Source organism: Mandrillus leucophaeus, unplaced genomic scaffold, assembly GCF_000951045.1.
Source record: "Mandrillus leucophaeus isolate KB7577 unplaced genomic scaffold, Mleu.le_1.0 Scaffold172, whole genome shotgun sequence".
NCBI classification, from domain to species: domain Eukaryota; kingdom Metazoa; phylum Chordata; class Mammalia; order Primates; family Cercopithecidae; genus Mandrillus; species Mandrillus leucophaeus.
The window spans coordinates 4,263,804-4,281,067 of record NW_012101721.1 but is presented as its reverse complement, the minus strand read 5'-3'; the positions used below and the strand labels follow the sequence as shown (position 1 = coordinate 4,281,067).

Genomic DNA, 17,264 nt, shown 5'->3' with positions numbered 1-17,264 from the left:
TTTAGACTATCAGGAAAGGATATACGGTCCCCAACTTACAAACAGCTTGACTTATGACTTTTCTGTTTTTTTTAGCTTTAAAAGACCATTTATTAATCTTAAGTATTTATGACTCATGGGTTAAAATATTTATCAATTTAATACCAACAGGTAATTTTGTTTGAAAGAGGCTTCAACTGTTATCCCTACCACTTTTATTTCCAATGGGAGAGAATTCTACGTTACCTTTCTTTTTACATTCTCCTTTGTAGATGTTTTGAACCACAGTATCTGGCTATCTTAGGAAATTTAAATGACAGCCCATTAACAGGCTTTCCAGAAAGTTTCCCATCAGTGAAAAGAAGTCCCACTGACTTTCCTAGCCACTCCCATATTCAGCTTGTAAATAACCTATTGTGAGAAGCATATTCCAATAACGATGACGTTGAGTGACCTCAAGTGTACACCAATATTATTCCAATGGAAAAGCTTAGATACTAACAGTGTTTAAATAATTGAAAACTAATTGGAATCTCTTCAAGAAATACAATAATGGGGAACATGGAGGCACAGCAAAGATTATTTATAAACAATGTATGAAGGAGACATGATACTTACACCTAAATAACAAACAAAACCCCCTCCAGGCTAAATAGTTCTTTTGTACACATCTTATTAAAGCCCAAATGAAAATATTTTAAAGCTTTAAGAAAATTACCATAAATTATTCTCTATAATTTGTGCCTTGCATGGTTCTAAAATGTTCATAATGCTATAATTTGCTACTTACGTGAAATTTTTAAAAAATATCTCCATGCATATCTTGTTCACTTTTTTTTTTTTTTTTTTTTTTTTGAGACAGAGTCTCGCTCTGTCGCCAGGCTGGAGTGCAGTGGTGCGATCTCGGCTCACTACAACCTCCACCTTCCAGGTTCAAGTGATTCTCCTGCCTCAGCCTCGGAGGAGCTGGGACTACAGGCGTGCACCACCACGCCCAGGTAATTTCTTGTGTTTTTAATGGAGACGGGGTTTCACCATTTTGGCCAGGATGGTCTCAATCTCTTCATCTTGTGATCCTCCCACCTTGGCCTCCCAAAGTGCTGGGATTACAGACATGAGCCATCACACCTGGCCTTGTTGACATTTAACTCACAAATAAATACCTTAACATGCTGTCTAGAGAAATTGCTCCTACATACTTCTTCTTAATTATGGGGGATTCAAGCAATTCTGAGTTTTTATAGCATCCTCAAACTGAAAAATCTTCAAAATTAGCCATTTTTTCCTTAATTATTTAGTTATGTATTTAAGAAATAGAGACAAGCTCTTGCTATGTTGCCCAGGCTGGTCTAAAACTCCTGGCCTCAAGCAGTCCTCCCGCCTCAGCCTCTCACAGTGCTGGAATTACAGGCATGAGCCACTGTGCCCAGCTAAAACAAGTCAATTTAATGCCCTTAAACAATCAAAATGTAATGCTAAGGAAAATAAAACAATACAAGCCAAAACTGGAGTGCAAAAGCAAAAACCTTTTGGCTATAGATTTGTGAACTAAAGGGATCCTTTCCCAAGGGCATGCTGGAAATGCAAAAAATGAAATGACAGAAGCTTCCCGTGTTTCCCTCCTTCCTTAGGCAACTTCTTATCCTATTTTCAGTTTCCTGAAACATATCTGGTTAAGACTCTTGTGATTAAAAAGACAAAAACAAGTATTTATAGAAGTCCATCAGATTCCTCATTAAAGCTGAAGTCACACACCAGAGACCAGTGGTCTGAAGGATAATTGAAGGATGGTAGCCAGTTGGGTCCAATCTGTTCTTCAATGGGCAGATCAAGAGCTGACCTTACATTTAGAGCATGTTTAGAATACCAGATGTAATCCAGGGTGTGCCTGCCCTCCCCTGGTGTCCAGATCTTCCAGGTAGTATATGGGGGTTCTGACTGCCCACCAGCACTCAAGGGCTTGTAGGCACTGTTCAGGTTGAGGCTGGAGGAAGCAAAATGTTTCTAGGCCTCTTGTGTTGGTTCTGCATTGAAGTCCCCTCAAACAACAACAGGAATCTTGGCCCTTGAGTGACGTTTGGCAAGTTCTGAAGAAGGTCACAGCCTTGAGCTGATCAAAATTACTCCCAGACAATGCGTGCTTTTACATAGGTGACACCGATGCAGAACTGTTGGTCTGACTCCTTGCACTCTAGGAACTGTGCAATGGCCACCTGATTGGTTTTCAGTGTCATGGCCATCAGCCTAATATTGGCAGTAGCTTGATTTGGTTTTGGAGGAAAAATTAGGTACAGCTGTCTGGTCCATTGTTTTGTTCTATACTTAGACAAGATGATCAGGGCTTGAGGAAAAAAAAATGTGCCTTGATAGCCCAGCCTCCTGAGGAGTGGCTGGAAGGTGTCAAAATACTGTTCTACCTCTTGGAGGCACAATATATCAGGCTGGTAGAATAGGATTTCTTCTAGCATGAGATGCTTCCTTTCTTTTCACTTGAGTGCTTCCAACAGGGCATTGTACAAAGTTGTCTTTGTCTTTCCAAGAGCTTGGACGAAGTTGTTCCATTGCATGACCCTAATAGGTAGGTAGTTACTGGAGCCACAAAATCTCTCTGGAACCAAGGAGGTTAAGTATCCAGGACAGCCCTGCATTCCTCAAAAAGCTCGTTAGGATCTATGGACTCCAGATGTTCTAGGTCAGGTAATACCAAACACTCTGGGTGCAGGAGGCAGTACTGCTGTTCAGCGTCTTGGCAAGAGCACTAGAGTCTGCTCATATTATTTCAATCGTACTTCGACTACCCATACAACCATTCTGCTTTTCACCTTCTCTACAGTATTAAGTTACATGATATATTCAACACTTTATTATAAAATAGGTTTTCTGTTAGATGATTTTGCCCTACTATAGGCTAATGTAAGTGATCTGAGCACATTTAAGGTAGGCTAGGCTAACATGTTTGGTAGGCTAAATGTATTAAATGCATTTTTTACTTAATAATTTCAACTTACAATGGGTTTGTTGGGATGTAACCCCATTGTAAGTCAAAATGCATCTGTACCGATTCATTCACCTTGAGTTTAAGAGAGGGGAAATACACCTGGACGATCGTAAGAACATAACTTGCAGGACAATTACCGCACAGAACGAACCACCAAATGAGAGGCCCCCCAAGAGCACAAGAATGGCAAGCTCTACTAAGCAAATATACTTATCATTTTTCAAGCTGTAGTTATATTTAAACCAATTCGCACTGCAGTTCATTTCACAGAAATTACTTCATAGCTTCAGGACTCCCCTGTGAAATCCTAAATACCAGCACTACAGCACTACAAATTTAAACTTAACTTAAAAATAATGAACTAATCACTGAACCAGCATGTCTTCATATATACCTGCACTAGACTGGTTCTGTTTCACTCACAGGCTGCCACTTATTTTATTAAAATTCAACACAAGCTCCATTAAAGGACAATAGAATTAGCTACGCAATTAAGATACAGAAGACAGCATTAAAGCAGTAAGGTGCCTGTTCACGTAAGATTTAAAATGAACACCAGGAGTTGAAAATTTTTAAACTGGCTTGAACAGTTAAACTGGTGAATAAACCAGCCAGTTGTGCGGAAGAAACCTTGAGGCATTAATAGCAGTATCTGGTTCCTATGAACCTTTCTTAAGCCCAGTGTTTTCTTATCTATCATTGCATTCAAATTTAACATTCCTGAAAGCCAAGTTAGGGCAAAGACCCTTTTGCCAAATTTTAGTTGGAAACACTAAACCAAGTCAAGGTCACACTATTGGTGACGTTTACAACAGTGCTCGGCACGATGCAGGCAGTCATAGGCATTAAGTGAACGCTGATTTAAGATAATGCCTCCAGCCTCATAACTAATCATAGTACCCTTTATTATCAATATTCATTAGCTATCATTACAGGATGCTCACTGTGCTGCGCTCAGAACTGTATGAATAGCATTTAAATTAATTCTAACAATTCATTAAGTAAGGTTATTAACCTCATTTTACAGATATGGAAACTGAGACTTAGAAAAGCAACTTGCCAAAGTCACTCAGTATGTCAGGAGTCTGAACTTGAACTAAGAGTTTGACTCAAGAGCCCTGTTCTTAACTACAGTTGACCCTTGAACAACATGGGGGTTAGGGGTGCCAAACCCTCGTGCAGTCAAAAATCTGTGTATAATTTTTGACTCCCACAAAACTTAACTACTAATAGCCTACTACTGACCGGAAGCCTTACTGATAATATAAACAGTCAATTAACATAGATTTTGTATGTTATATGTAATAGATATTACATTTTTTATGCAAACATCAGGAATAATATATATATCATATTCTTACAATAAAGTAAGCTCTCAGAAAAGAAAATGTTAAGCAAATCTTAAGGAAGAGGCAATAAATTGACTATTCATTAAGTGGATCATCATAAAGGTTTTCATCCTCATCATCTTTACATTAGTGCGCTGAGAAGGAGAAAGGGGAGGGGTTGGTCTTGTGTCCCAGGAGTGGCAGAAGCAGAAGAAAATCTGCATGTAACTAGACCTCTGCAGTTCAAACCTGTGTTGTCCAAGGGTCAACTGTCCTACCCAATCCTGCCTTCCAAGACACTGAAGTTGGTGCACGAGCTAAAACCCATGCCATTCCAGAAAGAAGTGGTCAGAAAGATCAGCAGACTTATGTTTTCATAAATTCATTCTTAGTAGACTCATGAATTTCAGTCTTAATTCACTCGTTTGGAAAAAGTTACACTACAATCCCTCTCTCCACTGATACAGCTGTAGTATAGGTAACACAACTTAGTACATGTTAAAACGTTACTCAAATGAAAATATTATGGGGTTATTCTGATCTACTAGCTAGTGATCTCTCTGTAACTATCACACATCAAGATTGCGCTACTATGTTCATATCTGCAATAGAATAGACATGTAATTTGACATCACCACAGAAGTCTTCTCACATAGTGGTTCTCAAGGAAAGGAAAGAAACCTGTGGGCCTTTCCCAATTTTGATTTGACTTCAAGGGGCATTTGTCAGGATGAGGTGCACAAAGCAATGAGATGTGTTCTACAGATGATTCTATTGCACACTCTGGCTAGGAAATCACCTTTAGTACTGTGGTCTAGAATATGTAAACTTAGTTAGTATGTTCCAACCGAAATCCCTTCTCAGCTACTTACCATTAGAACTAGAGCAGCAAGCTATTTACATTCTGTAAACCAAGCAGTCACTGCTGTGTATATAAATAAGCCCTAATTATTACTCGCAATAAACCTTAGTTATAGAATCCGTCTGAATTGAATTCCCTGAATGTAGCAGAGTAGCCTAGTCCAGTGCTGTTAATTCAATAACTCTAACAATGAGCCCAAATCTGCTTCTTTAAACTTATCCATGGTTATTCTAAAGCAAAACACGTTCACTTCCTGTTTGACCTGAACTTACTAACCCATTCCTAATTGCATTACAAGAGTTTAAACATTAGCCATATCACTTCAAAAAGAAAAAGCCATCTTCTCCCGATGATTAAACTACTAAAGAATACATGGTACAGAAAGGTTTGCATTTCAATAGAACTAGCTTTATTTACTTATTTATTTATTTATTTAAACAAAAGAAATGATTTAAAAGCAAATGCATATATGTACCAAGGGATGGACATGACCTGGTACTTACAAAGGAGCTGCTGTGTCATAATGGAAACAGCATATTAGGAGAAAAATAGTATTTCGTGTGCTGTCTGCTTGAGTAATCAATCTGGAGATGCAAGTTAACCGAAGGTGCTCTGCCAAGCCATCAGCGTGAGAAAAAAAAAAACCACCAGAAGTTGTCTCCAGATAACTATGTAGTGGCAGCGTGATAACCGGCATCAACTCACGGTCTTCTCATTTTCCCCATTTTCTATAATTTTCCTCTTCTTTTCATCTATTTTTTTCTTGAAGATGTTATTTCGGTAAAACTGAAGTTCTTTGATGCTTTCGCTAATGTCGTCAAGTGCCCTGTAAGCAAACACACCACACTGAATGAACTGTCCAAAACCGGGACATGAAAATCATTTTAAAAGTACGACTGTTACAAAATGACTTAAGAACAATGGGTGCTACTGCACATGTCACTATCTAGCATCATCAAAAGTAGAACATTTCAGAAAAGCAATTTTCTTTAAATGTTTTGTATAAACTTTTGACAAAAAAATTGGTAAAATATAAAAGATTAAACTTTCCCAAATTGTTCCCTAAGATGGTGACATGTTCCACCAGGAGAAAAAATAATTCCAGGGTCAAATAAGTTTAGGAAAAACTAGATTAAACTTTTTACTGAAGTAAAAAGTTGGAAAGCATTTCATATACTGATGTGTATTATGAACTCTCAAAAGGAAGCTGTCCTATATTTCTAATATATTTATTAATTTTCTAAAATTAATAAATTTTAGTATTTCTAAAACTTAATCGACCACATTTGCAGAATACTTATAAACAGCTCATGGAACACAGTTTGAGAAACACTGCGCAATACTTAATGAGGCCCCTGAACAAAACAGACTGACATACTTGAACAGAAGTCGTCACTCAGTCATCATAATAAACATCAATTATCAAACAGTACCTAACCATACCAGAGGATCTACCTCCTCTCATGGTGATTTGTGCTATAATCAGTGGCAGCCTGCCTCCACCTAAGAGCCTTTCTTTTCTTCCAACATGTTGTTTCCCATCTGTTGCAGTCTGAGAAATCAGGTAACCAAGATTATTAGAACAGTGTGCAAGTAAATCAATAAGCTCTGAATGATGGGCCAAGGGCCACTTCTAGAGAATACCCGGCACAAATTTTAGTGCAAGAGTTTTATGACAGTTATTTGTGTGGCTAAGGCAACCATCTGCTTTCTTCCCAGGTCTTGGATATATGTCAGAGCTGAAGCTGCCAAAATTATAGCCTCTGGCTAAATAATGGTACACAATCTCTTATCCACAAAACTGAAATCCAAAACATACCTGAAAACCTACAGTACTTTCATAACCTATTATGTAGCAAAACCTGAGCAATCTTAATGTAAGGCTATTGACAGTCATCATTAGTTATGCCATTTGGTGTGAATATACACATTTCACTACAGAAATATCTGTGTGTTTTATTATGGGCTGCTTCTCAAACCTTGTGAGGGATGCTACAAGATAATAAGCAATACAGACATAGTGTTACCTTTCTAAAATCTGAAAAATTCTGAAATCCAAGACATATCCCAGTTGTTTCAGATAAGGTATTCTAGGCCTGTATGCCTGTGCTACAGTCTACATACACTCAATAAAATAACATGAGAATGCCCGACTTTTCAGGGATTGGTCTTTCTCTGTTTGCCTAGAACTGTGCAAGGTACATCGTAGGGGCTCAGTGAATGGTTTAACAAATGCTACCCTTAGAAGCCAGTTGCTAAACCTTCCATCAGGTTTCATGTTTCTCCTGAAAGACCACAAAATCAAAAAGAAAAGACCAGTACAGGACACATGAATATATAGGATCTTTAAACTCCTTGTCAACTTGTACCTAAGGCTACAGGCATAAGAGAAACAATCAGAAAAACTATAACAAGTGTCAAAGTAGGCAACTATATTATACGATTGCACACAAAGTGTTCTGATTTCAAAAGGCTGCCAGTCCATATCCTCTGTGGGAAAAAAGTTAACACGGTTCATTACTAGAAAGATTACAGATTGTTTCACCATGCCTATAAACCAAGCTATCTAAGAGTTTTAAAACAGCAATAAAGGCTATATAACCCTCTCAGAATGGAACACTGGAATCTGACCAGAATTCCTAACAGGAAGAGAATGTTATGTTTATGCTAGTCGAACTTTATCTTTTCCCCAAGAAAAAAGAGTTAAGGGACATTATTTCAAGCAGTCAGGAATTTGGGAGTTAAGTGCGTGTCAGACTGGAAAGCGCTTGGTAGAACTCAAACTTACCTATGAGAAGCAGCCTTCTTTGGTGCAAATTCATATTCTTCTGGATACCAGCGTCTATACACAGCAGAAATGGAACTCTCAAAGGAAGCTGTCTCAAATACACTGAATAATTACCTCCTTCAAGTAATCCATTAACATTGAAAATGGCATTTGAGTCATGATTCTCAAGTTGCTTCTTTGCCAGGGCCTCTATCTTCCACCCTCTCCTTTCTTCTGTATATTTTCTATGAGCAAGCTCATCAGTGTGTAAGATTGCTAAATCTGGGAATCCAGCCCAGCCCTCCCTAGAGTTTCTGTCATGGATATGCAACTGCCCACTAGATACCTGCATCTAAAAATCTACCAGACACTTCTAATTCAACATACATCAAACCACACCCATCATCCTCAGCACCTCCCCTGCCCCATCCACCATACTCTTCCTCTTCTTCTTTTTATTTGAACACTGCCATCAGCCACCAAAGCTGCTCAAACTAGAAACATCAGAATCACAGTATACCTCTTCCTTTTCACACCGCCTCATTTGAACACTGAGTGTCTGTCAATTGACCCTCTCACATTTTTATCATACAAGCCCCTCATTTCCATGCTCTGCCCTTTCTCCAGTTCATTCTTCTCTCCAAGATGGCGGAAAAGGCTCCTTTCTATCTCTCTACCACTTTTCTTGCCACCTTCAAATCAGAACAATCGTATCACTCACTCTTCTACCTACACTTTCTCAAAGGAACCCATTCCTTGCAAGATCACAGTGAACTTCACTGGCATGGCATGTAAGCCCTTGAGGCTCTAGACCCATCTCCCACCTTCTCCAACCTCATGCTTTGCATTCCGGCATTAATGGTTTGTGATTCATTTAACACATTTTGCCTTAGCTTCCTGCTCCCTCACATTGTTACACTTCTGTCTGCTCTCTCTGAATGCTCTCTCCTCAACAAAATGCCTGGAAGACTTCCACTCTTCCTCAAATCTCAGTTTCAAAGCGATTTCCTTCCTACATAAAGGTTTCTCTGACTCCCCATTCCTCTTGCTCCAGCACAGTTAGATGCTGCTTCCCTTGTGACCTCAGTAGTCCATAAGTACATTTTCACTACAGGAGTCATGAGAGAGTATATTTTTAGGGTGTGTTTTTTACACATATGTCGATCCACTACTTTCTAAAGTACTTAAGAGCTTTTCATCTATACGTTCCCAGTCAGAAGACTTCCATATAATATTAATTAATCCAGAAAATTTATTGAGCACTTATTTTGTGCCAGGCATTGGCTTATTTACTGGGAACATGTCTGATATTGTTTCTCCCAAATCTCACCAGTCCAGGATAAGTTTTTAAGGTCCTATGCAAGCAAGAATGGGATGAGGAAGATATGAACCCACTTGGCAGCCTTAGTTCTATAGCTCTATCCAATTACTTTTCACAAGTTCTCAATTAAAACATGCTAAATGAGGTAATTTAATGGATCCTAAATATAGCCCTTACCTGCACAGTTCTTTAACAGTGCTCACATCAATTATTCTATAATGAAGATGTTTCATGAACTGGGGCATGTATTTGTCAAGAAACTTCTTATCTTCATGAACTGAATTTCCTAGAAAGACATGAAGCATACTGCATCTCTATATTTCTAGTAGTATACAACAGGATATCAAAATTCATAAAATGTATTTGAAATGGAGATGATTTTTTAAAATTCAAACAATTCCTAAAAGCACCTCTATATTTCTAAATCAGGTTTGGGTAAATGTGATTAGCTTACAAGTACAGATTTGCAAGTATTTAGTCAGTGTAGCTCATTATAAATTTGCAAATGACCTCTCATGAACAGAAGGACGAATCTATCATTCCACATGCTTGATGTAATGCACAAATCTATTTGTTACTTTTTAAGGTCAAGCAGATATGCAAACTTTCTCCCAGTGTCACAAAATTCACACCACTAATCCTAACAATTTAACTGAATCACATAGGTAGATAAACCTTTATTTACAATCCAAGTTTTTCAATAAATCATATGAATATTCATGTTTCCAAAAAGTAACTAAAAACACTAAATTTTAAATGAGACCTTTAAAACACATACCAGCCACATTGGCTGGGGGAAACATTGACAGAACATATGCTCTAGTACTTAATGTCAAAACTTATTTTTATAAATGTTTAGGAACAGTATTAGTTACCACATCAACTTACATATACAAAGGCACATATACCTTCAGAGAAACATTAACTTCCCTCTGGCAATGTCACCCCTTTAAAAATACTGGGAGAAGAGGCCTAGTCTCTTTAGAAAGTCAGTGTCATGGGGGAAAAATAATAGGTGGAAAGTTTTACATTAAGAGACTAAAGAAATATAACTAAATGAAATGCATGAGCCTTGACTGAATGCTGGTTCAAAAACAAGTATTCTGGGGAACATCTAATGTGGAGTACATATATGATACTCAATAGTGTTTCATTATCTTCAATTCAATGATACTGTATTACATAAGAAAATGTCTTTACTCTTGGGAGATGTTTGAAGAAGTATTTAGGAATGAAGTGTCCTGATGCCTGCAATTTCCTTTAAAATGTCGAACAAAATATAGGTAAAACAATCAAGGCACAAGGTTAACAATTACTAAATCCACTCCTCTGTGCATGTGAAATTTTTCCATCATAAAAACATGGGGGAAATTTTTATTAAGATTTCATGTCAGGTTTCAGGGCATTTTCCCAATACTCGTGCTATAAACTACACAAAGAAACTTGAACAGAAAAGTAAGATGTGTAACCCAAAGCAGGGTAAATGGAAGACACGGATGGGCTCGGCTGGTCTTTCTGGAACTGCAGTCTCTTGAACCACTACATATGGAAGACTATAAGATATACATAGGATTGGATTTTACCTGCAAGTGGACAGAGCCCTGGAGGAGTCTGCTGTCGTACAAAGGACAGAAATTCATACTCTGCCTGCTGCAATGTAATTGTACTCTCCTTCACTGCCTTGGTAAGGCCAGACTGCAAGAGAGAATCCCCAGCCCCCCACCAAAAACACATGTGAAGTCAGTTTTCGAAGGCATCCAGAAATGAAACTTCACTTTTAAAATGGGCAAATATAACTACAAATAGACCATTTTCAAAGCTCAAGTTCAAATTGCAACTGCCATCTTTGCACCATTTTTTTCCTTAAACAATCCAAGCCAACTCAGTTATGATCCTGACTGTTAATAGCATTTCCACAGTCAAAAAAGATGGTGTTCAAAGTCCAAGGATATTAACCTCTGGGAAGAAACAACTATTAACAGGAGAGCAGCAATCCCCCTTCTCTGAAAGTTGATGTCTAACCTTATCCAAAAGACTGACTTGAGCAATACTTGACAATCCGCAATGCGTTCGCGACAGACTGAATGTAGGAGAGAAAAAAAAGAGGACATTCAGGAGAAGATGATCTCGAGAGGTCCCGAAGATGAAAAGCAAACAAGCAAGCAGTTTCCCAGGCTTGCCAAGCAATCTTCTCTAAGCCTTTTCAAAATACCATCCAACAATGGTATCGGATTCAGGTGTGGGAGCAAAAAGCTTTTTACTGATCCCCAAAGCAGCAATCCTGTTATTTGGTAATGTTACCTTCCCATGATGCTCCTTACACCAATCTGACATGCTGTCCAGCAACTCATCTGGTTGTTTTATAATCAGGTTAGGACCCTGTGGATGGGAAACGCCATCAGTCACCAAGAACCAACAGGAATAACCTTACTTTCAGAGGGAACGTTTAAGCTGTTTTAAGGACTAAATATACATATCAGAGAAAGTAAGAGATAAGGATACTTTAAAAGTGTTCCTCCTTCATTCCAGCACTGTTTATTAAGGCAAAATAGAACACACGTACACACATACACAACTGAAAACTCAAACGCCTACAAATAGATGACACAGATATCTATCAAGGGTCAGCAAACTATGTCCCCATGCTTCAGCTATTTTTTTTTTTTTTTTTTTTTTTTGAGAGGGAGTCTCGCTCTGTCGCCCAGGCTGGAGTGCAGTGGCGCGATCTCGGCTCACTGCAAGCTCCGTCTCCCGGGTTCACGCCATTCTCCTGCCTCAGCCTCCCGAGTAGCTGGGACTACAGGCACCTACCACTACGCCCGGCTAATTTTTTGTATTTTCAGTAGAGACAGGGTTTCACCGTGTTAGCCAGGATGGTCTCGATCTCCTGACCTCGTGATCCGCCTGCCTCGGCCTCCCAAAGTGCTGGGATTAAAGGCGTGAGCCAACACGCCCGGCCTCAGCTATTTTTTAATAGTTAGAAAGCTAAGAATGATTTTTACATTTGTAAAAGATTGTTTAAAAAAAAAAAAAAAAGACGAGAACATATGACTGTACTCAAAGCCTAAACTATTTAATACCCTGCCCTTTCCAGAAAAGTCTGTCAACCCTTGATTACGAGTTCATTTTGAAAAGTGTCTAGGCCAGGCATGGTAATAATCCCAGCACTCTGGGAGGCTGAGGTGGGAGGATCACTTGAGGCCAGTAGTTCAAGACCAGTCCAGGCAACATACCAAGACCCCATTTCCACAAAATTTAAAAAAAAAAAAAAAAATTAGCTGGGCATGGTGGCACACCCCTACGGTCCTAGCTTCTCAGGAGGCTGAGGCACGAAGATCACTTGAACTCAGGAGTTCAAGGTTACAGTGAGCTATGATCATGCCATTGCACTCCAGCCTGGGTGACAGGGTGAGACACTATCTCTTTAAAAAAAAAAAAAAAAAAAAAAAAAAAGGCCGGGCGTGGTGGCTCACACCTGTTATCCCAGCACTATGGGAGGCCAAGGCGGGCAGATCACGAGGTCAGGAGATCGAGACCATCTTGGCTAACACAGTGAAACCCTGTCTCTACTAAAAATATAAAAATTAGCCAGGCATGGTGGCAGGCGCCTGTAGTTCCAGCTACTTGGGAGGCTGAGGCAGGAGAATGGTGTGAGCCCGGGAGGTGGAGCTTGCAGTGAGCCGAGATCGCGCCACTGCACTCCAGCCTGGGTGACAGAGCGAGACTCCATCTCAAAAAAAAAAAAAAAAAAAGTATCTATATTGCAGGTGAAAAAAGTAACTGCAGAACCATATATGCATACATATGATTTCATTTACACCTGTTTAAAAAAAACACGCATTTATATAAGCATACAAAATATCAAGACAATACGTAAACTTGGAGTAAGATGGGGCAAGAGAACAGGACAAAAATCCAATAGTTTACTATACATACACTTTGGATAGTTACACTGTTTAACAGTATTTTTATATTTAAAAAAATTTAAAGAGGCAATTGTTGATATCTGAAACACACACACACACAAAGTGGTCCTCAAATTCTCAGCTCCATTTCACAGAATATCCAAGTGTGAGTCTCTCAGATAAGTCCTGGCAGTTAACAGCAGCTGCGGCATTAAAGCAAGTCACCTTAGCTGCTCCCTCTGTAAGATAGTGATAATAATAAACTGCATCCCTTCCCTCGTAGAAATGTTAACAGGATAAAAGAAATTACAGATATGAGCTCTTTGAACTCTCTGGTAGAAAAGTATTCTAAAAATCCAAGGTAGTATTACTACTAAGGTGGTAAAAACAGTTTGCAATCACTTAAAGAAATGGCCAGAATTTAATTAAAATACGCCTGACATCCTACTACTAAAAAGGAGGTTTAGCCAAACAAGAAAACTGGTGTTGACAATCTCTGCAGAGAAACAAAAAATTTTGCTTGGATAACGTACATTTTATGATAGTCACGAAAAAAAAAATACTCATACTATTAAAAAAAATACTAACAATGATGGAAAAATCAAACTACTACAGATATAATGCTAGATACCTATTCTAGATCCCAATTTAGCAAGCCACGGGACCACACCTACAGAAAAATTTTCAGAGTAGTACGCCTGCTCTTCTACCAACATAAAACATTTTTCTCAGACTCTTATAAAAGAATAAAACATACTGCAGAACTGATAGCCCCTAAGCTTTTTTTTTTTTTTTTTATAAAACATCTTTATCCTCATCTGACTTAGTCCATTTACAAATGCTGCATTCATCTGCAGCTGTGTGAATACATACCCAAATTTCCTCCAGGGTACATATCAACCTACCGGTCCATTAAACTGTCAGTATTTCACATTATATCAACAGTCTAAAGGAAACGCTCTTCTTCAGCCAAGGGTAAGTTAGGATGGTAAAATAAAGACACTTCTCTTCACTATTCATCTCCAGTAAATCCCAAGTAACAGAAAAAAACAACCAAATCTAAAAATCAGGGCTTTATTTATACAAAGTTAAAAAAAGTTGTTATGATGAGAAATACAAAGTCTCATGATTCTCCTACAGCTGATATGCGGGGAGGATAAGCCTGGTACTCTACAAACACAGTCATTCATCTAGAAATACGTCCTCACCTCTTTTACCTACACAGCAAAACAAACGAAAGTGTTAACTGCAGATTTACGAAATTTATCCAGTGCCAGCAACGTATCAATGCTACCCTCTAGGAACTTATTTTAACAAGACTCTCTTTTCCACAAACATCCCTACTTTGTTCCTATTCTGGAGTTTCTGGCTCTGAATACTGCTGACAGTCTAAAACAGAATTATTCAGGGTCAGGGATTTCACCCCCTACCAGATGGTGTCACATCCTTGTTAAATGTTTCATGAGTGGTTGAAATGCAGCAGGTGTGTTTCATTTGTTTTGCTAAATGTTTCCGTTGAAAGTAGCATGCAAAAACCTTAACCATGCCCAATCTGTCAACAAGAGAATACTTTAAGGGTGTGCATTAACAGAAATTCTAAAATCTTAATATAGATCTAGAAGAATCACATGACCTAGTTGAAAAGGCAGAATTGTAAATATGGAGTCAAGTTAAAGTCAAGGTTATGATATAAAGACGCAAACACTGGCATGAGTCACCAAATCTGATGGGAGGACAGTTGGCTGTCCTACTTGCTAGGAGCACCTTACTGAGACAGCCTGAGTTAAACTATTGGCTCCCCTAATAAATAGCCACTGGGGCCTCAGACAAATTACCCAACATCTCTATGCTCAAGTGTCCTCATCTATCAAATGAGCATTACAACAAAACCTAACTTATAGTTGCTGTGAGGACTAAGAACAAAGACGTATAAAGCACTTAGAAACTGTACCTGGCATACAGTAAGCGCTCAGTAAATGACAGAATTTATGTTTCTGTAAATTTCTGGCATGGCTAATTAAAAAATAATGCTTAATTTTTAAATTTAAATTTTTAATTAATTTTTCACTAGGCTGTGAGATGGATTACTTTGGTTCTAGTACCACCCCTACCATGACCTAGCACATTACCTTAATCCATATGGACCTCAACTTTCTTATTTTTTAAATAAAGAAGCTGGAAAAAATGATGGGTATATCTCCAGTGCCCTTTAAAAAGTATGACTGTATTACATGGTATCACGTACTTCAGCCAAAATGTTGAGATCAGAGTCCGTTATCAGACAGGCCATCTCAATAATCTGGTCCTTCTCAATGTCCAATCCTGTCATCTGCAATTAAAAATAAATATATAACACACACAAAGCCATCATTCTGGCCTCTTTTACCCAAGTTTATTTAACAGAAATTCCCTCAAACATAGTCAGCTTGTAACCCATAGCCGAAACAGAAGAGAAGAATGCTCCTTGGCCAACTACTGAAGGTACTAAACACGAGTCCTCGTTTATTCAACAAACATTTACCAAGGGCCTGCTATTTGTCAAGCACTGGGATTCTACTCCGGGACAGATGCAAAGTAAGTAAAACTGAGTGCTGACATCACTCACTTTTGGAAGAGTTAGATAACTAACACCACGACGTCTCTACAGAGTTCACAAAGTTTTCACATTAATTACATCACTTGATCTTCACAATCTAATGGAAAAACTACTGTTATTATCCTCACTTCATATAAACTGAGGCTCAACGGAGGGAGGAGCCCTTGTTTCAGGCATGGAAAGCCTGAAGGGATAGGAATTGGGTTCCGGTCCCAACTCAAGACTCTCACTAACAGCACGACCTTGAATGAGTTGAATCCTTTCTGTGGGCCTCAATGTTCTCACTTATGGAATGAGGGGTAGGGCTGAGTCATCTCCGGAGTCCCGTCTGACTCTAACAACCTAGGGTCCTTTAAGGATTTAGTTGGGGGAGGCTAAGAAGAGCCGCTGCCCCCGCCCCCACTCCAGTGACCCAAGCCCAGAGACGCCAGAGCGTTAGGAAAAGTCCACATCTGGGCGGAGGGGAGGGCAGGAGAGGAAGCCACACGGAGGACTCCTCCCTTGTGGAAAGAAGCCCTACAGCCCAGCAGTGCGCCCCACGCCCGCAGGACTCCTGCCTCCGGACTTGCCCTGCGCCGCCCCTGGCCGGCGGCGCTAACCTGCCACACCTGAGACCCAGACCCCCGCCGCTCTCCCAGGACAGGCTCGGCTCCTCGGTCCCAAGCGCGAAACCTCACTCGCCTTCCCCAAGTCCCCCGCCGACCTCACTCACCTCCAGGTCCACCCAGACCATCCGCTGAGCCATGCTCTCCCCTGCCGCCATGGCTGCGCCACCTTCGCGTACACCTCGCGTCCCAAACCGTCCGCGACTCCCACCTACACCCCGCAACAGCCTGGAGCCCAGGGAGCCGCCTAGCATCACCCGGCACCAGCAGCCACGGCCCCAGTCTCGTAGCCGGCGCTGGCGCAGGCGCAATAGTCGCTAAACGTCGCAAACCCGCGGGGAGGCGCACGAGCTGAAACCACACGTCCCAGCGTGCGGTGCGCCGGCTCGCCCTCAACAGCCCGGCTTGGCTGCCGAAGGGAATGATGGGACTTAGAGTCTCACCTGCGGTTGCGACCGGATGCCCCACCCCCGCCACGTGTTTTTCGGGTGTTACTGGACGCGCTTGTTTTGCACTGCTAAGTTTGTTTGCTTCCAGGAGTTATTTCCTGAGTTTTGGTTAGTTGTAACCGCGCAGTTAAAAAAGAACTCTTACTTTGGTTGGTTGGAAAAGATCTGATTATCTATGTATGGTGTTTTTTTCATGTATCTCTTTCCTTTTTTGCTTTTCTTTCTTTTTTTTTTTTTTTTTTTAACTTACCTGCCCCTCTATTCCACAAACTGGATATTTTCCTCATTTTTTGGGGACCAAGAGGCAGTGTGCTTTTGGGGGCCAGAAGGCCATTAACATTATCATCAAATCATTTAGAAATATTTACATGAGATCTTGTCTGAGAAATCATTTAGCACGTATTAGGTGTTCAGTCAAAGTTAGTTACCTTCCTTCATTTTGTTATGGGAAAAG

General features: G+C 39.9%; 1 protein-coding gene and 1 pseudogene across 3 annotated transcripts; both read right to left on the bottom strand.

Annotated features, from left to right (window-relative positions):
- Positions 1-1,689: 1,689 nt before the first annotated feature.
- On the bottom strand, positions 1,690-3,872 carry LOC105537452 (annotated as a pseudogene).
- Positions 3,873-5,553: 1,681 nt separating this feature from the next.
- Positions 5,554-16,758, bottom strand: REXO2 (RNA exonuclease 2). Of its 3 annotated transcripts, none has more exons than XM_011977044.1 (7): positions 16,469-16,758; positions 15,406-15,489; positions 11,557-11,634; positions 10,839-10,950; positions 9,433-9,541; positions 7,956-8,009; positions 5,554-5,993 (listed from the first exon to the last, which is right to left on the bottom strand). In XM_011977044.1, exons 1-7 carry the CDS (start codon positions 16,613-16,615, stop codon positions 5,864-5,866), a joined length of 714 nt encoding a protein of 237 aa, XP_011832434.1. In that variant the 5' UTR covers positions 16,616-16,758; the 3' UTR covers positions 5,554-5,863. The 3 variants fall into 3 exon arrangements, with proteins under 3 accessions (XP_011832434.1, XP_011832435.1, XP_011832436.1); XM_011977045.1 differs by having other exon boundaries at positions 10,839-10,905; positions 16,469-16,739; XM_011977046.1 differs by lacking the exon at positions 15,406-15,489 and having other exon boundaries at positions 16,469-16,647.
- Between the last annotated feature and the right edge of the window lie 506 nt (positions 16,759-17,264).